Source organism: Hippopotamus amphibius, chromosome 8 (genome assembly GCF_030028045.1).
Source record: "Hippopotamus amphibius kiboko isolate mHipAmp2 chromosome 8, mHipAmp2.hap2, whole genome shotgun sequence".
Lineage (NCBI taxonomy): Eukaryota > Metazoa > Chordata > Mammalia > Artiodactyla > Hippopotamidae > Hippopotamus > Hippopotamus amphibius.
In genome coordinates, this window is record NC_080193.1 from 133,197,228 (window position 1) to 133,219,949 (window position 22,722).

The following is a 22,722-nucleotide window of genomic DNA, read 5'->3' on the forward strand; positions in this document are numbered from 1 at the left end:
AAAAAAATTTTTTTTTATTGAAAGGCATTTTATTTTAAATATAGCAATGTGTACATGTCAATCCCAAACTCCCAATCTGTCTCTCCCCCTCCCCCCTTTCCCCTGTGGTAACTATAAGTTCATTCTCTAAGTTTGCCCTCACAGCATTTTATCCAAAAGTTTAGCAACCATTGATGATCATTGCTTGAATCAATCATTACACTAAGGGCTGCAAAATTGTTTTTCTAAATCTCTCATTCCTTCTTCTTTTATAGCTGGCATTCAACTCGTAAAGAAGACATCTCTTTTCCTTTTTTCTTCTTCTCTTTGCCTCTCTCTCCCCTCACTCCCTCTTTCTTTTCCTCCTTCCTGCCTGTCATGCCTCCATCTCTATGGATTTATGCCTTAAAAAAGTCAATGTGTATATTATCAGCATTAGTATTAGCATTAGTATTCATATTTTTGTGTGTGTTCTCAAATCATCCCAAATTTGACCACTAGGAGCTCCTTCAAGCTTGTGACTTTTTGACCTGACCCCATCATTTTTGAGAACTTCAGAATTATCTCTTCCCTGACTTTTGTCTGCTCTTCCTATTGTCCGATCTTCCCAAATAGCAGCATGCCTTCTTTTCCTCACCTCTTTTTATATGTGGGTATTGGTGGGTGAATGGGGGAGAAAGTATATTTTGTCTGTCCCTAAGTATTCTAAAAATAACCTCAAACACTTTGGTTCATTTTCACATACTCTTTGGATGGACTTGTACTCCCATAATTATAGTTGACCTTATATACTAGGTACCATTCTAAAAACTTTCTGTACTAATTGATTTAATCCTTACAATAACTCTGTGAAGTAGGTACAACCATTTTCCTCATTTTATACGTGAGAATAAGGAGGCACATTAAGGTTATGACAAGTTCTCCCAGCTAGTAAGTGGTAGAGCCAGGATTAGAACCCAGAAACCTTAGCTTTAGAATCTACACTCATTTCTACTACAATTTGTTGCTTCTAGACATTTAGCCACCACTCTGCCCCTATAAGACAGCATTGCAGACCTCCACCATCTTGGATTCAAGCATTGTCTGATAGCGAATTATCTGCTCACCTGAGCTTCACTTCCTTTAGACCCCAAATTTGGAACTTTTCTTATCTCATTGGTTTGCTAACAAATTTCTTCTCTCTGTAATGGAAATTTTAAATTGACAACAAACACATCACACCAAAACCGGCATTGTAGTGACAGCTAAGATTCTTAATTACGGACTGAATTTGGAAAAATTTAATGAAATTCTCCATTTGATTTCCTTTGGAAAGTCATTATCCACAAATAATACAAGATACATTCTATCCACAAAGAGAATAGTCAAGAAATAGGTGGGTAACTTTTGAGCTGAGATCTGGGTGACGAACATTCCCAGGCAAGGGGAACAAGAAATGCAAGTGTCCCAATGAGGAAACAATCTCTGTATATTCAAGTTAAAGAAAGAAGTTTATTATGGCTGATGGGTACTGACCATGGAGAGGTTGGTAAGACATTCATCTGGGGAGAAAGGCAAAGGCAGGCTTTTGTAGTTTTCTGAGTCACTTAAGAATGCAGGCGATATTTAATGTGAAGCCAATGAAGGATGTTAAAGAGGAGAATAAAATTGTCTGACTTGACGTTTAAAAGCTCATTCTGGCCATTTTGTAGAGAACGGACATTAGGGAAATCAGAGAGGAAGTAGAGAGACCAATTAGAAGGCTATTGTTGTCCAGGTACCAGAAAGTTACCATGGCAGATGGAGGAAGTGGTCAGATTTATTTATTTTTTTGTTTTTTTAATTTTTTATTTATTTATTTATTTTTGAGGGTATGGTCATTTATTGTCACATTTTTTTTCTCATTACATTGGGCTAGGAAGAAAAAACAAATAAGCATATGGAATTGTGCCAGTCCTTTGTCCTTTGAATCAAATTGGGATGCAGGTTCCAACTGTAATTTCTCCATCTGACTCAGTGTCAGAGAAAGTTGACCACTGTTGCTGGAGGCCAGGGTGTCGGGGGAGAAACACAGGAAACAGGCATGGACTTGACTGTGGAAGGTTCATGTTCCAGGGCTCCAATCGGGGTAACTGAGGATCATCTTATGTAGATCATATGTGGGGGAGTCCACAGCATCTTCTCAAAGTGATCAGGTATTGCACAGGTGGGGTCTGGTACTCGGGTGGTGAGAGGTCAGCCACTTCTGCACAGGGAGGACCTGAGAAGTCCTTGTCGTCCCCTCTTTGTCCTAGGATTCTGTGAAGGGCCTCTCCATAAGGACATGGCAAGGGTCTGCTCCTTGTCCTCTGGTTAGCTTTTTGGATGGTCCAGTACAAGTCCTGCAAGTTTCTTAGCATCTGAAGACATTTTCTCCTGCACTTATTTATGCCCCTTTGCTTGAGATGCCTGGCAATGATTCTTGATGCTAGGTGAAAATTCTTCTTTAACTCTTCCCCTGCAAGGAGTTCCCATTCTTGTAGGAAACTCCTAATCTCATGATCGCTCCAAGGTTTAACACACTTGTCTGAGGGCATTTCCTCTCCCTGGGTTTCTTTTACCTTCTCTGCTTCCTGGAGGTGTGTAGTAATTTCATCCTGAAATGTCACTTTCTCCATTTTTATTCTGAGTTTTCTCTGCAGCCTCAGGGCCTAATCCAAGAGCTGAAGAGAGCTGGCACTTACTCTGCTTTGCTGGAATGCAGGAGGTTAGGTGGTCTCCTGAAATGTGTCTGCTGCTCTCTGCTTCTGGCAGTCTCTGAAGGAAGTGGTCAAATTTAGAATGACTATGCACATAGAGCCTACAGGACTTGCCATCAGATAAGATGTGAAGAGAGTGTTAATGAAAGGCATAAAAACAAACAAACAAACAAACAAAAACCCCTAGGCTTGGAATCTGAACAACTTGGTGGGTGGTGGGACTATAACCAGAGGAACAGGTTTCAGATTGCAACTGAGTTCTGATTTTGTCCATCTAAGTTTGAGATGAAAATTAGACATCCATACAGAGAAAGCTGAGGAATACAGGACCAAAACTGTACTGCTTATAAAAACTGTCTCTCTGCCTGCCTGGAGCACAGAGCATGCTGCTAATGTTCTCCAGAACAGTCCAAACTGTCAGACAGCACAAGTGGCCGCCTTCAGAAGGGGTGCAGTGAACTCCATCAAAGCTATTGCTGTTGGCCTGCTCAGTTACTTGTAGTTACAATCATAAAATAATTTCTTTGAATTTCATAAATCCAAATATAAAAGTGTACATTTGTTCCTCAATCATTCCTTAACGCCCTTGAACACATTAGCTCAGCTTTGGTTTAGTAACTTTCAAACTCTTTTGACCACGACCCATGTTGAGAAATGCATGATGGATTCTAATATCTTCTTTTCTATCTTTTTTATTTATTTTTTTAGATTCTGGCCAGTCCCACTAAATTGTTTTAATGACTCACTAAGGGGTCACAACTCTGAAAAACCCCAGCGAGGTGCATTTTAATGGCTTGCCACTGTGCAGCAGAGAGTGGCTTCCCAAACTATCACGGGAGGACTTTCTTTTCCTAAGTTCTATTTTTGTGGACCCCTTTATAAATGATGATAAAAATGAATTACCTAAAAGAGAAATGGGAAAAATATATAGCTATATATGCAATTATATACATATACGAATATAGATATATGCATAATTATATGTGTGTATGTATATATATACAACACACATATATATGAAATAGACAATAAATTAACAAATTACTCTGGCAAACTGCTATAAAGTTTCAAAACACTTGTTCTCAATTTCTGTCCCTATCTCCCTATAGATGGCAGTGTCTGTGGGCCTCCCTGTGAACAGCATTAGTGGAGGGCTGATGTTTGAGTTTGGAAAGAAGCAGAAAGGTCTGTTGGATGGGGTTAATAACAACCTTGTCTAAGGATAAATCCTACTGCCCTGAAGTGCACCCGAACCTTATGGGGAGTACGAGGGAATTCAGGGGATCCTGTACCAGCTTTAGCCAAGAATGTAATTCAGGGACCACTCAGGGAACACATTGAGCAGGGCTGGCTGGCCCAGTGAGTTCTCCCCAATTCCTGCAGGCATTCCCCTGACCTCACAAGTAGAGCATAGGCAGCAGAGGACTCTGGGTCTGAAGAGTCTCTGCAATCAGAAGTCAGCAAAGATACCACTGTAGAGTCTTCTCTTGGATGCCTTACCAAACAAAGAGATCAAAGATAAGACTCTGAATCCACAACCTGACAGGCCTTGACAGCTCTTGTTCCCTAAAGACTTACCCTTTAGGATTCAAAGAGAAGGAAAGGGAAGCCACAGTCAAGGTTGAGAACAGATATCCAAGGACATGCAGAAACAGAAGTTGAGTTGGCCCCATTTTGGTCTCAGAGTAATACCAGGCTCTCTGAGAGTCCGAAAGAGTCTTCTACAAAATGATAAGTAGCTCTCTGTAACTCTCTGGACTTCTAGCAATGTCCACTCCACATTCAGGTTCCAGGGCATGACAGATTCTTCCTCTGAATCTGATTCAGGCAAGAAGATCAGGTTCAATCAGTTGTTTCATATCAATGAGGAGTTAGAGCAGCCAGGCAGGATTTCAAAGATTGAAGGACAGGCCATGATCCTTTACACAAAGGCAACAGAAGTTTTAAAAAATGGGGTAATTGAGGCACAAAGAGGAAACCATCTATCCAGATCTCATGCCAGTATTGAACACAATGAGCCACTTATGGCCCTGCCAGAAGCAGCCTGCAGGCAAGCAGGTTCAATAGTGTACTCCAGAGAGTCAGAGTAGAGATCAGATTCCCATTTCCTTCATAACATGGCATTTAGCAAAATACTTGACATCGCTGTGAGTGTTCCAAAGAATCGGTTGACTAACTTTTAGTATGTGGACAACAAGTAACATCTAACTTCTGGTCAACTCTCAGGTCTCCTGAAGAGCAACGGTGCTTTTATAAATTTATACAACTTGTTTCTGCTGCAGGGAAAACACGTGGTTTCCTTAGCATCACTTATAAATCATTCTGTAAAATTAAATGTGCAGAAGGTCCACATTCAACAAGGAATTCTAAACACGACATTCTAGCACTAATTGGTGCTAGTAGCAGTATCCTAAGCTGGTCACCTAAATATAAGTGGAGGTTCGTGCTCAACAAAGAGCCAAAGCTATTTGGCACACTGAGCAGGTCTGAGTTGGCCAAAAAATTAAAAAATAAATGTTACAACCAAACCCGTCTGCAAACAATCCAGCATTTCTGGGATCTACTCTCAGGACACCCTGCCAGGTAGCCAGCAAGACTGGGTTAATTATTTTGAGCTCTAGCCTAAATAGTCATTGAAAAACAGTAATCATATTAGCTACCTATTAGGAATTTAGGTATGAAGTAGGTCTTAGAAATATCCCTATAAGGTAAAGCTCAAAGAGGTTAAGTAATTTATCCAATGTGGCTAAGAAAAGCAGAGCTGGGATGAAGGCAGTTCTGGGGGACTTCAACCCTATGTCCATTTCACCACGCCTCCCGGCCCCTTAGGGTCAGGAACAGTGTGTGAGGTGTGCACAGACAATGTCCACCACAACCAGAAATCCCACCTGGAGTCAGCAACACAGACAGCTCCCTGTTCCAATTCCTGGGATCTCATTTTAAAATAAAATGTCTGAATGTAGAGCCGTGACATTCAGGCATGGGAGGATTCTCTTATCTCCCAAAATAGAACAGTATGAAATTCCAGCCTATGTTTTGGGGAGATATTGCTTCCCTCGGGTCCTGGCAGCAAATGAATGAAAATCTTTGCGGGGATCTGTGCCAAGTAGGACGTGAACGCAAGTTTGGGGATCCATCCTGCTGCCCCTGGGGACTGAGGAAGTAGATCCAGACCCTTCCACCCAGCAAGCCTGCTGTGGGAATAGGGACAGTCAGTCTAGTAGGGACTGCTCTTTAGACTCTGGATCTGAAGGGATCAGGAGTAGGAGTGGTGAGAGAAAGAAGACTGTCTTTTATACGTGCTATACCACTAGCCCAGGAAAACGTTAGCAGACTTGCTTATATACCCTACAAGCCTAGATGAACCCTGAGAGCCTCCCCACAACAGGGGGAGAGCTATACAAGAGGACACCTTTAGGAGATAATGGCTTCCATTGTCAAGCCAACCATAATCCCTGGAAAGTGGAACCATCCCCCCGGCCCCCAAATGATCAGGAGATGTAACTGCTGTCTCCAAGAGTAGGGGATGAGGTGGGGGGGGGGGGCTTCTGCCTAGCACAGCCTGTTTCTGTCTAAAGAGACTTCTTAAGACCACACCCCATCAAGACCTTGGCTAAGTCCCTTCACCTCATGCAAACATTCCATTGTTAATCAGGTAATTAATAGGATACTGAATCTATTCACTAAGAAGTGATTTAGAGATGTCAGTAGATAATGATCTATTATCCAGGTATTTATTTGCACCTTTTTCTTTACCTGCTATTGTCTTCTGCTTTTACTTTAAACCTTCCCATACTCATAGCTCTGTCTCTTTTTGGCTTTTTTGGTGGGGAGGGGGGGGGGGGGGAGGGAGTGGACACAGGCAATGGAATGAACTATCTATCGTCTATCATCAGGCTGCCACTTAGCTGTGCAAACGTGGAAAATTTGCCTAATTACGTTGTTTCTCTTAAATGAGAATAAAACTTAGACCTCTGCTTTGGGTTTGTTGTAAAAATTAAACAAGACAGTCATACAGAATGCTTAGAACAGTGTCTGGCTTGGAATAAGCACCGAATAGACGTGATGTTATTGTAGGTTTGTCAGATGCTGAGGCGAGCAGCCAGGTGTCAGAGTGGTCAGTTAATACAATAAACTAAAATAAAAGTAACAGTCAAGTCTTTAATCACTTCCTGCGATCACATAAGTAAACAGCATAAGTAAGAGGGAAAACAGAAGAAAGCACTGATTCCCTGTGTTTCATTTCTCCCCATGAAAGAATGGGCTGGTGCATCAGAGCAGCTGTTGGATCATCTCACCTACTAAGGAGCCCCGAACAATTCTAGGGCCTGGGGACCAGGATGAGAGAAAGGGGGAAGGACTAGGGGTGGGGGGAAATGTCCTGAAGATCTACCCACCACCCTCAAGGTGAGGCAGAGATCTTGGCCTGAGCGAGCCTCCAACCAAATGAACCTGGGCCAGGAATGCGGCTCTACCTAAGAGCATGTCCAGCTGAGGGGGCAGGAGGGCCTGAGTCCTTGACTGTAACTTCCTTCAGGGCATAGGCTGTGAACCAGATCTGGTGTGGGGAGGGCAGCCTTCCCCAAGAGGCCGGCCAGGTGAATCTTTTGTAATTGCCTATGGTTGGGCTTGAAAGATTACACATAGGATTCTGGCCAGGCCCCAGATTCCTCTGGTTATTATTAATCACACACACACACTCCACTTGTATAAAATCATCTAGAACAATGTAGACCATTGCTAAATTTTCACTGGGCAGAGAGTGTTACTTCACACAACTAACAGGAAAGAAAAGAATTCATAACAATTATTTCTAGCCCCCAAGTTTCTTTCCTCTTTCTTCTCCTGTAACTCCTTTTTCTTTTTTTAATTATGGTAAAATACACATATAAAATTAACCATCTGAGTCGTTTTTCAAGGGTAGCATTCACTGTGAAGTACATTCACACTGTTGGGCAACCAATCTCCAGCACTCTTTTCATCTCGTGAAACTAAAACTCTGTACCCATTAAACAACTCCCCATTCCCCCTTCCATAACCCTTTTAAAACTACCTCCTAGTCTTACTAGTTCTCCCACTTTAATTTCTTTTCACTCCTGTAACATGGAACGATTTTTCCTCTTCATCATTCTTAAGGCCAACCTTCTAATCTCAAACTCTTCCTTGTCTTCTGTAAAACAAAGTCTCAGTCCTCCACTCCCAGAGTTCATGGGACCCACCCTCCTTAGAAGGGACAAAAGCAACTACCTTTAATACCAAATATTCCCTTCAGAGCCTTGGCTCCCCATTCTAAGGGGCTTATCAGTTTTTTCCAAACATGAATGATGTTTTCCCCAAGGGACTCTTAGAAACAAAATTTCCGTTTCATTTCATTATAGAATGAAATCAGAGAGACAAGGAAGAAAGTCAGGGAGAAGAAAAGACTACCGCCTTTACAACCATTTTTCTGGAGCAATCCTCAGGACCTCTGAACGTGAAGTACACACATTCAGTGTATTGCATTTGCAAATAATTGTTTTTTTTTCCTGGCTCTGTAGGTGATGTGTTGACATTCTTAGATTCTCACGTGGAATGTAACGTTGGCTGGTTGGAACCCCTTCTGGAAAGAGTTTATTTAAGTAGAAAGAAAGTAGCCTGTCCAGTCATTGAAGTCATCAATGATAAAGATATGAGGTAATATTATCATATTCCACAAGATACTTCTAAGTGAGTTTCTAACCAGCAGCAGAAAGTACTCGTCACACTCCTCATAGGCACATTGTTGCAAATCTAAGTAATAACAATTTATCTGTTTAAACAGAAATACTCTTGAGATCAAAGCAAGATCAATCCAGTTATTTATTTGACTATCATAAATGCTTAACCCTTAATGCCAATACATACTAATACTCATTGTCCAGGTCTTTCCTCTTTCTATTCAGCTGAACCCCAAAATACTTATTTTCCTTAAGATTAGTGCTTCTTTTTGTGGTGTGTGTGTGTATGTATATATATATATGTATGTATACATACACATACACGTATATATTCCTAAGTGGGGTTATTTTTCCTCAAAAATAGCCAGAACATTATTAAAAGAAAAGTATAAGTTAAAAGTGAGCAACCCAGCCAGTTAGTCACTGATGCAAATTATACTCATACATTTTATTGAAATGTTGTGAAAAAGTTTGTGACGATCTAAAATCATCTGCATAAGCACTTGTTTCATTTACTCACACAAGACATGATGTCAGGTTGATTAAGTATGTATATGGGATCTCAGGTAGCACTTTGGTTTTTTTCCTGGACTAGTTACATGACAGTGGACAACTTTCAAAGAGGCATCTTTGTGTGGCCAATGAACTTTGGTTGGAGAACAATTCCTCCGGATGTTGTTGCAAAAAACAAAATAAAAGAAACTGATATAATAAGGTAAGTGTGTGAAACTTAAGATTAGGAAGGAGTCGTGTATCTTTTTATAAAGGCATAGGGAGAATTCCCCAAAATAAGTATACGCTGTCAGTCTAGAGACCACCAAGAATTACAGTTCTAGCCAATAAATGACCAAAAGCAAAAAAAGTTTTCCTGAGAAATTAGTTTCCCACAACCAAAACTCACCTTTCAAGTGGGCAACTGCACCCTGTTCAACCCTGAACCAGAGAAATTCACAAGTACTGCTCCTGTTCTCTGGGATTTGCAAGCTAAGAAGCATAAGCCACTTAAATGTGCTGCATAAATGCTATATAAACACACATAATATTAGAGTCAACATGAGTAAAAATTAAGAGTAAATAATAGCAATAGAAATATCATACTAATTCTTTTTGCGTCTAATCCGATACTTTCTATGGAAGGGTGCCAAATTCTATGAATAAAATGAGAAATAGACACAAAAGCTGAATGAGAATTAAAATTGGGGCTTTATTGCTGGAGAAACTGAATTGAAGAACGCAGCTTAGACCCGAAGCCCAAGTGAGGGCTTCCTAACACTTCCCCCAAAGGCTAGACCTTCAGGACAAGCCCTCAGCCAGCCTCAGGCAGAGCCGTGGGAACCCTGAAGCTTTCCCTGTTGGAGTGAGAACTTGAGCAGACGTAAGCCAGCAGGTCCCAAGAGAAAGCCTGAGCCCAACCTGTGCATTGCAGCCTCCTTTGCCTGAAGTTACCCCTCAGAAAAGCATGCCTCATATCGTGCCAGATGTGATGCGTTCACAGTTGATCCTCCCAGCAAGTGAAGTAAGAGTACAACCATTTATTAAGCACTGAGCAACCTCTCTCTCATCCTAGGAGAAGGGTTGTGGTTTTCCAATTATAGAGATAAGGAAACTGAGATTTAAGAGAGTTAAGTAATTTTCCTGGGGATGTACAGCTTGTAAAAGAAGAAATTGGGATTCAGACCCGGATCTGCCTGGATTTAGCACTCTTGCTCTGATCCTACACCTACAGAATATCTTTGCCTTTTTCAGACTCCCATTGTGGGAATCTGTGTAGTGATTGAGTTCAGATTATATTCAACATAATGGTAGAAAGAGAATGCATTCTGTATAGTCTGGTAAGGACTTTTGGGATACAGAGAGAATATGCACATAAATCCTGCAGGAAGGGAGGTAGGTGTGGGACAGGAATTACTTTACCCTGGAGATAGCTGCACAGCCTAAATGCAAGGCAGGCTCTCCACACGCACCGCCTTCAGCTGGCTCCATGGTGACCACCGTGGGAAGTGATCACTGCCTTGTCTAACTGCTGCCTCAAGTGTAGTTTCTATTCCCCATGATCAATAGCAGTGAAGGCTCTGGAGTCAGACCCTTTGGGTTTAAATCTCAACTCTAGTACATACTAGTGGTATGAGCATTAAAAAGCTACTTAAACTCTTTGGGTCTCTGTTTCCTCGTTTTTACATTAAGACTAATAGAAGTAGCTACCTCTTGGACTGTTTTGAGAATTAAATCAGATAATCCTATATACAAAGTCCTTTTTTTTTTTTTTTTTGCTCTTTATTGGAATATAATTGCTTTACACTCTTGTACCAGTTTTTGAGGTACACCAAAGTGAATCAGTTGTATTTATACACATATCCCCATATTCCCTCCCTCCTGCGACTCCCCCCCCCCACCCCGTCTTGGCCCTCTAAGGCATCATCCGTCATCGAGTTGATCTCCCTTTGTTTTACAGCAACTTCCCACTGGCCAGAAGTGTTTGCCACATAATAAGCTGTCAGTAAAGTTTGTGTACAGTTGAGGCAGTATAGTGGAGCAGAAATCATAGAGTCAAGCCAGACCACCTAAACTAGAACCCCAGAGACAGAGCGCACCCATCTGTGACCTCGGGAAAGCTTCTTACCTTTTCTGTGTTGTAGTTTCTTAGTGGTACATACTCAGGATTTTTGTGAGACCTGAATTAATACATATATAACACAACAGTGCCGGCCAGGTCTTCCCTAAACAGCACTAAATAACTGTTATTAAAAATAACATCTCTGGAGAATTTGTGTCAGAGCATAAAGGACGAGTAAGAATCCTAGTTCCAGGCCCCATCTTTGCTGACCCTAATCAAGTCCTGAACCAGGGAATGTCACTTAGGTGCCATTTGTGACTTACTTCAAGAACTCCCCACACTTCGTAACTATTCTAAAATACCTCCTAATAGGGAACCCATTCTAAAAGTGGAGCTCCCAAGGCATGCAAAATTAAAAACCCAACTTTTCTTTTTGTAGATGCCCTGTCATGGCAGGTGGATTATTTTCTATTGATAAAAATTACTTTTTTGAACTTGGAACGTACGATCCTGGGCTCGATGTTTGGGGTGGAGAAAATATGGAGCTCTCTTTCAAGGTATCACCAAGTGTTTCTCAAATTCTCTTTACAATTAAGAGTTTATCATTTTGAAATTGCTTCATTTTACTAATACAATCATATATGTGACTGCCTCTGGGAGGAAATTTCACAGAAATATTAGGGCCTCTGGATTAATGTCTTCATATCCCAGATTGAATTTGGAAGAATCAATAGCTCTAATGAAATTTCTCAGCGCTCCCTCATATTTCACAACACGGTTTCTGCATCTGAGTGTGGGGGAAATAATTGTCTGCCATTCAGTGTAAATGCTGTGGGATGCATACTTGATACAAAATAACTCTCATGATTTTTTCTAATATATTAGAAATACTGAAATTAATTCGTAATGAGCCATCTTGGAGACCACAAGTGACAGAAAAATAAAAACAGCCTCTAGAGTAGGCCACCAACAGGCGATAGATAATACAGCAACTTAGGACATCTCAGATAACTCTGGGTATTTATATAACCATTGATCAATATCTGAGAAAGCGGTGGTAGCAGCCATGGTGGAGACCATCCAACACACCTCCTTCCTATGGACTGGGGTGTATATAGTACAGGGATATTACTTTGAGCTCTTGACCAAAAAGAATGGTCTTCAGATGTGTTCCACAAGTCATGTGGATCATTCCAAGATGTGAGAGGGGGATGTTGAAAAAATGGAAATGTATACTCTTTTCCTTCATTCTACTAAAGTAGGAACTCATGTTACATATTTCATACATTGGGATTCCGTGAGGATTTCTTTAGGAAAAAAAAGATTTACACTCCAGGATAGGAAAGGAGAAAATATATATTTTAATAATCCTAAAATGGTCCACAGCAAAATACAAAAATAAATAAACCTGTTGAGTTTAATTTTCTGTTGAAAAGGATTTTAGAAGTGAAGCGAATTACTGCAAACAGGGGGGAAAAAGTCATCAGATTTTTTTTTGTCATTGTTAATCTCCTGTGATTGTGGACAGTCATTTAATCATTGCTGCATATCATCAAACTATTCCAGGTGTGGATGTGTGGTGGTGAAATTGAGATCATTCCCTGTTCCCGAGTGGGCCACATATTCCGAAATGACAATCCGTATTCCTTCCCCAAAGACCGGATGAAGACAGTGGAGCGGAACTTGGTGCGGGTGGCGGAGGTCTGGCTCGATGAGTACAAGGAGCTCTTCTACGGCCACGGGGATCACCTCATAGACCAAGGGTTAGAAGTCGGAAACCTCACCCAACAACGGGAACTTCGAAAGAAACTAAAATGCAAGAGTTTCAAATGGTACTTGGAGAATGTTTTTCCAGACTTGAAGGCTCCCATTGCGAGGGCGAGTGGTGTGGTAAGTTCAAACAGCAATTTACAATCTGATTTTGTGAAAAGACAATGCAAAAATTCCTTTGAAAATGTGTGGGGAAGAATGAATTATTACATGATAAATAAACACCAAGTATGAGTACAGAGGAGACCAAGTGTGGTTGAGGACTACATACATCAGGTAAACTTGGGGAAGGCTTCAGGCGGCCGTGTTCATTGATTAATTCCACAAACACTTACTGAGTGTCAAGAAACCAGGCAGTATTTCAGAAATGCATTACAGGGTGATGAATAAGGTAGGCTTGATTCCTTCTCTGTGGAGATTAAAGTTGAGTAGGATAGAAAGATAATAACTTTTATTTAGGGAACTGGCCACAAGTGATGAATTCTTCTTAAGTCAACTCTATGGAGACATTGAAGGCCAGGCCTAAAAGACCAAGCGTTCGCCAAGGTGTAAAGAAGAGAGCCCTGGGCAGAGGATGCCCTTTGTGCGAGAAAGACAGATGATGGTTTGAGGCTTTTAAGAACTGGAAAGAAGATGGATGTTGTTATCAGGATGTGAAGGAGGGAAGAATGGCACCACATGCAGTGAAGAGAGAGGAAGGAGTTGGATCACACAGGTCCTCGTGGGCAGTGTAAGGATTCTCTCTCTTTCTCTCTTTCTCTCTCTTTCTTTCGTCAGAATATAATTGGAAGTTACCGGGCAGGGTTAAGCAATGGGATGACATGATTTAATTAGAGTTTTAGAGATTTCAAAGAGGGATTAAAAATAACAGAAATTGTCAGATAATAGCAGAGAAAATCCCAGGGCAAAGATAACATACCAAAAGGAAAGAAGCCAAACTTGATAGGTTGGATAGAGTACAAAGCTAAGAAAAAATCAAGGAAGGAGAGAAACTCTTAAAAAAAAGAAGCCATTTCAAACCCATTCTATGAGTGATTGGAAGAGGATGACAAGATATGAGAACCCTTGCCATAAACTGGGTTTAGAGATGGTTAGTCAAGCCTTGACCTAGAAGTCTTCCTCAGTAATACAAATTTTTAATCTCTTTTTAGGCCATATTTTTTCAGTTATCCCTAGAAAGTGGATTGTACAAACCAACCTTTCTCTGACTAGGGAATCTCCTGATAACAAGTACACTCAGTAAGGCCATTTCCCTTGCTGGTATAAGGGAGATCCCAGAAAAGTGGGAAAGAGAGGAAACAAATCTGAGAGTTTGTTCTGCTTTTATAGAATTCAACTGACAAATAAGTATATGTAACCTGTTTGTGTATAACACAGTTGCCATCTTTGTAGGTCAAAATACAATAACTGCTACTTCAGATGGTTCAACCTGATATTTTATCTTAGATAATCCATTAGGAAGAATAACCTGGGTTTATACACTGTTCAGATAATATGCCTGTAAAATAAATTTGCATTTTTAAGACTCTATTTCCTGAGCAGGATAAAATAAAAAGAATTTCTCACCATGGTAATTTTTTTCCTGTTCTAACAACAGAATCTTAGCAAGAGTATTACTGAACTTTAACCACCAGAGGGAACTAGAAAACTACCTTTTGCCTCCTCTTTAAGGCTTGCTTATATAATAGTTCCCATGAAATTTTTGAAGATCTCTCCTAACGAAACAGGCTTCTGCTGGATGCCTGAGCTATAATACAACAACAGGCAGAAAATATTTTTAAATGATTTTAACAAATTCTTTCCTTCTATTTTCCTCCCTATTTGTTGTCTTCCTTAGACAAATTTTAATGAAATGACATTTGCTCCCTTCTGAAGCAACCAGTAGGGAGCATTATAACTATTTAAAAAAGAAAAGATAAAAAAAAAAAAAGACCTTTCTCCAGGCAATTCAGAGTAAGATTAACTAGACCACTATTTTGGATAGGTAATCATGTAAAGTTCTAAGAAAATAAAATGCACAACTTTTTGTTACTTGCTCTATATTTTCCCTTCTTTCAACCTACACACTTAGGAAAGTTTGACTTTTTCAAAAATAAGAATAAATATTTTCTCACTGAACCAAAAATATTTGAAAATAAGTAAAAGAACCTCACCGATAATTTGTATTTATATTGGATTAAACTCAGCAAACAGCTTCTAGCCTAGTGTTCAGCAATTCTGAGATAAACCGTAGAGAACACCCACCTCCTAAACTGGAAATAAACTATTTCAAAATGGATAATTTAAAACTTGTGTACTTCCTGATTTAAAAAAAAAAAAGATTGACATGGTTTACAATAAAAACATGGGTATAATTTTTAAAAATACAAAGTGAAAAACCAGTTTTCAAAACAATTCATAATGAGATAAAGAATAACAATTCCTTAGCATTTCATAGACCATTTCTGTATGAAGGAAAGCCATTTCTCTAGTAATTTTCCAAAAAGGAGGGAAGGGAAACAGAGCTTCACATGAAGTAGGGGAGGGGGATGCAAGGATGGGAAAGTCTTCTTTCCTTCTAATGTCTTTCACTGCTTGGAAGAAGGGATTGTGAGAAAGAAATACAAAGAAATCAGTTAAACCAGTGGTTCCCAAACACTGTTCTGGGCAAAGTTATTAGTTGTGCTGTCAAAAATAGGATTCCGTGGTCAAATGTATTTGGCAAACTCTCGTACCACATTGCCTCTCAGAGCCGCAAGCGAAACATTAACCTGCCCTAGGTACTGAAGGTTCTGAGGAGTTCTGAGGCAGGGCAACCTGTTCAACTGCACTGAAGCCAGGGTTTTCCAAACTCACTTAAAGATATTTTCTGAATAATCTATAAGTACAGGACTTTATACTTATTTCTGTTAAGATCCAGAGAGCAATTGGGACACCCTTTCCTTTCTTTCAACTCCAGGATTATTCTACCTCCGTGCACTTTCATCAACTCTCTTCCCTGAAGTTCATGGTGAGGACCTCATGGTGAGGACCTCCCCACTTACTAATGGTGGATGATCTCCTCCCAAAATCTGTCACTTTAAATTGTAAATAGAGCTTCCTTTGAGGATTTCTGATGGAGATTGTCCTTTTAGAATTGTTGTGTGTGCCAGTCACCCCAGAAGTAATGAAACTGGTAGATTTTTATGTTTATTTCTGTGCTTTAAGGGTTCTGTCAGGGTTCCTAGTCAATGCTAGCAGTGTAAGTGTGCATCTCAAACCCAAATGAAGGTGGATGTAAGGTTTCAGATTCCCAAGGGAGACTCTAGCTTCCCCTTTGTCTCCCTGTGCCTATGGGTTGTTTTCCCTAGTAAACAATTCCATTGAGGGTCTAACTTTTTAGTTTTCCATCTGTGTGTGGAAGACTTCAATTCCAACTCTATGGTTTATCCATGCTCAATATTGGTCCCCTGCTTACCAATATTTGCAATATTCCCTCTTGTTTTTAATTTTTTTTTTCCCCTGCACTTTCTGAACCCTAGAGATGCCCCTTACTTTCTTGCAGGAAAAGTTACACATAGAAACGTGAGAACCAACCCAGTGAGCACTGTGTTATGAAGTCTGGCAACTCTGTGAGCTACACAGCCTGCAGCCTACAGTGCTCCAGAGTTAGAGCTCTTGGTTAGGCCCCCTGGAACAGGAAGGGGCACAAATAGTGTCCTTGGCAACAAAGACCTGCCCACTTCCCAGCACAGGGGGCTTCCCTGAGCGTGGACTTAGCTCCACACAGCTCTGTTAGAAATCCGAGAAGTCCAAATTGTACTATTAACCCAGCATCTCATTAGACCTGCCCAGAATGTCAAAGGGAAGCAAGGGAATCAACATTTTTCCACATTAAGTGGTGACTTATAGAAAGCTGCCTCTATATTGGACCCTGTAAATCCATTAAAAACCTGGGGGCCTGCCAGAAAGTGCCTTTAAGCTTGGCTCTGTATTAGCTTTCATGACTTCCCCGTAATGAATTGTAGCTTGCCTGAGTCATTAGGAAGATTCTGACCAGGAGTCAGCTGGACTCTGCTGTTTTTGAAGGACTCAATTTATCTACGATTCAATGCCTAAGCAGTCAAATAGCTTGGAGGGGTCAGCCAGGGAACAGAGTCCATAACCGCTGGTTTGATTAAATTGCAAGTATGTGCATTGACTTTTAATATATGCATCAGACAAACTTGGGACAAGAAAACAATGACTTTTCCTGCCACCTTTTGCTCGTTTCCTATTCAGCATTCCAGGCAAGGGTTAATTAAAAGCCTCTGTGGCTGAATCACAGGCCTAAATTGACAGATTGAAGCTGTACTTTAGCAAGATCACATTATGTGTCTGTTAGACATAGCAACCAATAAAATTGTATAGTGCCAAGTGATGCTAGGCTGGTAACTTAACCATCTTTTAACCGTATTATAGCTTTATCTTCTGTGTTTTCTGGATGTCTTGTTCTACTTCAAAATATTTTTTTCTTAATGCATATTTTATATTTTGCCTCCTAGCTTATTAACGTGGCCTTGGGTAAGTGCATTTCCATCAAAAACACCACAGCCATTCTGGAAGACTGTGATGGGAGTAGCAAGGTATGCTGAGCTGGGGTTTTCTCTCTCATAGTAGGTACAGTTGATAGTAGGTGCAGTTGATAGTAGGTACAGTTGATAGTAGGTGCAGGTGTAGGTGACAAGTGCAGGGTATGACATATTCATCACTCACCTGAGAAGTTCATTTTTGCCTATAGAAACAGTAGTTAATTTCTACATTTCTTTGTAATCCATACAGTTGGTGACACCAAGATCCACCTCTAAATGTAAAAGACAGTGACCCACCTCTAAATGTAAAAGACAGTGACTGAGAGAATAAAGGTAGATACTGTTGTCAACCCACCAGGGACCCAGTTCTGGTTCCATCACTTGTAAAAAAAAAAAAAATGTGTTAACTGCAAATTCCTTAACCCTTAGGTAAATGGCGTGATCATGGTGCCTACTCCAAAGCTGGTGTGAGGATGGAATTAGATAATACATATGAAGCCTGTAAAACAATATAACATTTGGTGCTCTGCAGATGTTCACTGCTATAGTAATAAAGACAAAAATGAGAAAAGTAACACATTACATATAAAGACAAAATGATAAAGAAAATAAATACGGTACATATTTTTAAATAATTAATCTAAGGGAGCAATTTTATTCTCTGATTCCACCCCTCATCCCCATTATCCTACATCTTAAGGGAGTAGTACAAATTGCACAATTCATGATCCATGGTGGAAAACTCTGTAGCAAAATTTCAACAAATTCAGAGCACAACATTTAAGAGGGAGTAGGGCCAAGGAGAACAGACTCCGCAGGGCTGGAGGTGAGCTCTGAACAGGGGCACCTCCCTCTCCAGCGTATTTTTCCTACCCCCTCTCATTCTGTGGGGATAGTTATCAGTTTGGGTACTAAATAGGAACATTCATTCAAGTTGAACTCCGCCCTGTAAAATTGCAGGTAACTCTTTGATAGATAGATTTTTTTGTGATGAGAATCTAGGCTTGCCAAGACTCACTCCTTTGCTTTGAGTTAGAGATATTGCTTGAATTTTCAAGCACATCCCATCCTACCTCTTAATTCAAAGCTGACACTAGGGAAAAAGGAAAGGTTTTTTGTCATCTCTGTTGATGTAATTCAGCTATGGATTGTAAACTTGAAGCTAATGGAGTTCTTTCTAATTAGAACGAGGAGATGGGGGAGAAGAAAAGTGTCAAAAATCAATTGAAAGAAATAATTTTCACATATAAATTATTCAAAGAGGAAATAAAGTCATAAAGTGTAAAACAAAACCAGAAGTAGTCCAAATTATGTGAAAGTAAAATATTAAATAATGTAATCCTTCAAGACTTATCATTATAGTGACTTTCTGTGTCTGATCAACCATTATTTTATTTGAAAACCCAAGTTCTGGTCTAAATCACCACTGAATCTCTTGAAGGGATGCTAGGAGACAAAAAGTGTGAATTATGTAACCCCTGTCTTCCACAAACGCCCATCTTACGTTTTGTCTTGTTACTCATTTTTAGCTCCTGCTTCTTTTGGTTGGTTTGCGTAATAAAAAGTAAAGGAACATGGAAGAAGTTAACTTAGTTTGGGGAATTAATGAGGCTTAAGAACAAGCAAGTGACTGCAGCATTCATCCAAAAAAAGTTCAAAAGGAATAAAACCCTAGGATTGAACCATCAAGTCCTACCCTTCACCTTACTTAAAATGTCTCCTTATTAACTTTTCAACCAGCTGAAATGTCCCTTTTAAAGGCAGCAGCTAGCTTCTCTTAGTAGCCACATAAATCTGTGTGTATCCTTATGACACATGCCCTTGCTTCTCAAGTTTAACATGCACTCAGATCACCCGGGAAGTTTGTTACAATGCAGATTCTGATTCGATAGGTCCATAGTGGAGACCAAGATTCAGGATTTGTAACTAGCTCCCAGGAGATGCTAATGTTGGTCCAGGGACTACCCTTCGAGTGGAAAGTTCTAACACAATAACATACTTGATAATATAAATCTCAGTCACATTACAAATGATTCATTAGATAAAAGTATTTAGATAGATTTTACCAGCACATTGTTTTTTTAAATATGTTTGTATTGGTGCAAAACAACAAATTTCCCACAGACCCAGAGCCTTCGAGTATATTGACAAGGCAGATAGAACTAGGTTGTAAAAAAGACCGGAGAAAAATATTTATAAACAATTAAAAACATGGTTCCATTACCTAAAACAATATTTATTTTAGACATTGGTAACTCCCCCAAACTGGACATCTCCAAGAGCAGTTCCTGTGAACTAGGGGATGCTGCACAGTGCAACCTGTTGAAGCCTTGTGCTATAAGCAAAGAAAGATGTTTAACCTTTCCTATAATAGAACAAAGCCTCTAGGAGTCAGTTGCCTAGTCTTAAAAAAAGAAGCATCATAATTCCCATCAAAATAATTTAGGACTGTGACTTAGATCTCCCTGTAGCCCCAGTGGCTGGGGCCTGAATCATGTGATGGTTTGAATGTTCCAATAGGTCAGGCACCAGGGTAGTCTGGCATTCAGAACACCTAAAATAGCATCCATTCACAGACAGGTACCAATTTTACTAAATAATTTTTATTATTGCAACTAACCCTTATTGAGGCCTTGCGGTGTGCTCAGCACTTGACAGACATTACCCCAAGTTTTGGAGATAGATGCTATAACTATCCAACTTAAAAATGTTAAGAATGAGATTCGACAGGGTAAGTAATATGCCCATATGATCAGAATTGAAACTGGCAACACCGGGATTTGAACACAGAACATCTGACTAGAGTGCCTATATTCTTAAGAGTGACTAACAAAAATGTTTGACAAAGCTGCTACTTGTGTGTGCTGCCGGAAGTCACTTTCTTATTCATTTCACCCACAGCTTCAACAATTTAATTACACCTGGTTAAGACTTATTAAACAAGGAGAATGGTGCTTAGCTCCGGTCCCTGATAACGGAGCCCTGAGGCCGCACCCTTGTGATAACAGAAACAAAGGGCTAAAATGGCTGCATAAATCAACATCTGTCTTTCATCCAGAACTGGTAAGCAAAATATTTGTACCTCTTCCTTACCACAAATCCAACTTTCAGTTAAATGGAACATAAAACGCTCATTGTCAGCTTCCTCAGTCAGAAGCTTGAAATGTGTTTGGAATGACAGAGGCAGTGTAAAAGTTCATACAGAGAGATAAAGAGATATTTTATAAATTGTCAAGTCCTTTTTTATTCTTTTTTACAAAATTTATTTCAAATCAGTTACTTTAAATGGAGGAGTCTCCAGGTTCTCTTGGTTATATTGCTATTATCATCTTTGTTTCTAAAAGTCATTTGCTTCAGTCAATTAACAATGCCAAAAGAAAGGCTTATGGGCTAGAATTGGTTCTCATTGGTTACCAGAAAAGTTTATAGGGACAGTATATGGGAAAGGCAAGAAGCAATGTGCTTCCCACAAGCCCTGCACTTTTTAGTATGAGGCTGGTTCCACATCCTGCCTCCTCTCCACGTAGAGGGACTTTCTCATGCCCTCTGATTCCCAGAGGCATAGGCTTTGACGGGGTGCTGGAGCCAGTTCAACCAGCTTGTGGGAGCTGTGTGTAGCTTTTGCCAACTTCACATTCAGCAGTGTCACACTGGTAACTTGAATCCGGCCATGATGGGAGAATTTACACCCAAACTTGTTGATGAAAAATTAGTCAATCTCAGAAAGAATTGGAAAATTTTATTTGAGTCAAATTTGAGGATATAACCCAGAAAGAGCATCTCAGAAAGCTCTGAGAATTGTTCCGTCCATTAGAAGTCAAGACAGTGTATATAAGTTTTTTGAGACAGAGGGCTACGCATTAAATGATGTATTATTGACAATTTACACAATCCAGATTTAAGCTCCATTGTGGTGGGTCATGTGACCCTTCACAAGATCGAGAAGGACAGTTATCTTTTAAGGAGTTGTTGATGCTAGGAGCATGTTGCTGTTTAGGTTGGGCAGGTATTCCTGCTGATGCGGCAGGTTTGGTCAGTTGTATAATGTGGATACACCATGCACAGTGGCGGGAGAGGGGAGGCCAAAGGGCAGAGAAGAATTTTTACATTTGAATTTTTCTTGTCTTGCCCTAAGTATGAATTTTATTTCACACTGCAGATCAGGGGATGTTTTACCAGAGGTCCAGCTGTGAATATTTACCAGAACATCCATGCTCTATCCTATTCACTCTCAAAGATCTGTTTTCTCCAATTACAATTTAATAGGATACAAAGTCATAAGCTTTGGTGTAGAATCTTGGAGTGGCAGGAATAATTTCAGGCCTGCCTTCTCAAATTTTCTATCTCCCTAGCAGGTAGCCACCAAATCCACTGAATACATTGAGTATGTAGGGACCATCATTTTGCTCAGGGATGACCCCGCAAATTAAGCACACTTTTTTCCTTGGAATGCCGCCATTCTTTTTGACGTCACAGGCGTGACTTTTCTCTTCATGACATTTTTCTTCCTGTTCAGGATCAAAATTAAGACCTAAGCAACACCTTCTCCAATCTTTCTATAGATGGTCCCTGTAATATTTCAGTTCCTTCTAGAAAATATTGTTTTCTTTCTAGTGATGATGGTTATGATTGAGTTATTCAGAAAAATTAGGAATTACTAGTGTGTAAGTTGCTAATTTCATTTTGCATAATGTTGGGAAAATTTGTAACCATCTATTGAATAAATTACATCTTACCTTCTGCTTTCTTAACCTTGTGCCAAAGAGGAGAGATAGAGAGACAAAGATAGATAGATAGATATAGATAGATAGATAGATGATAGATTAGATAGATAGATAGATATAGATAGATAGATAGATAGATGATAGATAGATAGATAGATAGATGATAGATTAGATAGATGATAGATAGATAGATGATAGATAGATAGATAGATAGATAGATAGATAGATAGATGATAGATAGATGATAGATGGAAGGAAAGGGAGGGAGAGAGGGAGAGAGGAGGAGAGAGAGGGGAAAGATTGAGATTGAGAATGAGAAAAAGAATACATTTCTCATCTTCAGAAGTGAATCTGTTATCAGAAAAAATTTTAGGCAGTTGAGAAAATATTTAGGAGCAAGGAGCCCTTAAATTACATAGGGCTTACTTATAAACTGGATTGGTCCCAGTGAGAACTGAAGCCTTTATTCGCTGATTTTCATATAGCCCCAATTCTGGTCTCCCTAATGGTAAGCCCATCTGTAAAGAAAGTAATTTAATTAAGCTGACAAAAATCAGAAAGCTGCTCTCTCCTCTGTGTTTGTGCCTATGACTTTGTAACATGTTACATAGCTACCTTCTGCCTTGGATTCCCCTTTTCATGATGCTAGATGTCATGGAGATGAATATCTTGACAATTATCTTTCTTCTTTTTTCAGTATTTTGGCAGTTTTCATACTAAACCTCCTAGGTCCCCCAAGATGTGTAAGTCTTA

General features: G+C 39.9%; 1 protein-coding gene and 1 pseudogene across 1 annotated transcript in view; one reads left to right on the forward strand and one right to left on the reverse strand.

Moving 5' to 3' along the window:
• Window positions 1–22,722, forward strand: part of GALNT5 (polypeptide N-acetylgalactosaminyltransferase 5) — a 40,551-nt gene that overhangs the window by 16,103 nt on the left and 1,726 nt on the right. Inside the window, exons 4-9 of the mRNA XM_057746047.1 lie at window positions 8,234–8,369; window positions 8,988–9,107; window positions 11,386–11,503; window positions 12,513–12,836; window positions 17,219–17,299; window positions 20,147–20,308. Coding sequence (XP_057602030.1) covers window positions 8,234–8,369; window positions 8,988–9,107; window positions 11,386–11,503; window positions 12,513–12,836; window positions 17,219–17,299; window positions 20,147–20,308 — 941 coding nt within the window. The remainder of the gene's footprint in view (window positions 1–8,233; window positions 8,370–8,987; window positions 9,108–11,385; window positions 11,504–12,512; window positions 12,837–17,218; window positions 17,300–20,146; window positions 20,309–22,722) is intronic.
• Window positions 1,929–2,615, reverse strand: LOC130858369 (putative uncharacterized protein MSANTD5; annotated as a pseudogene).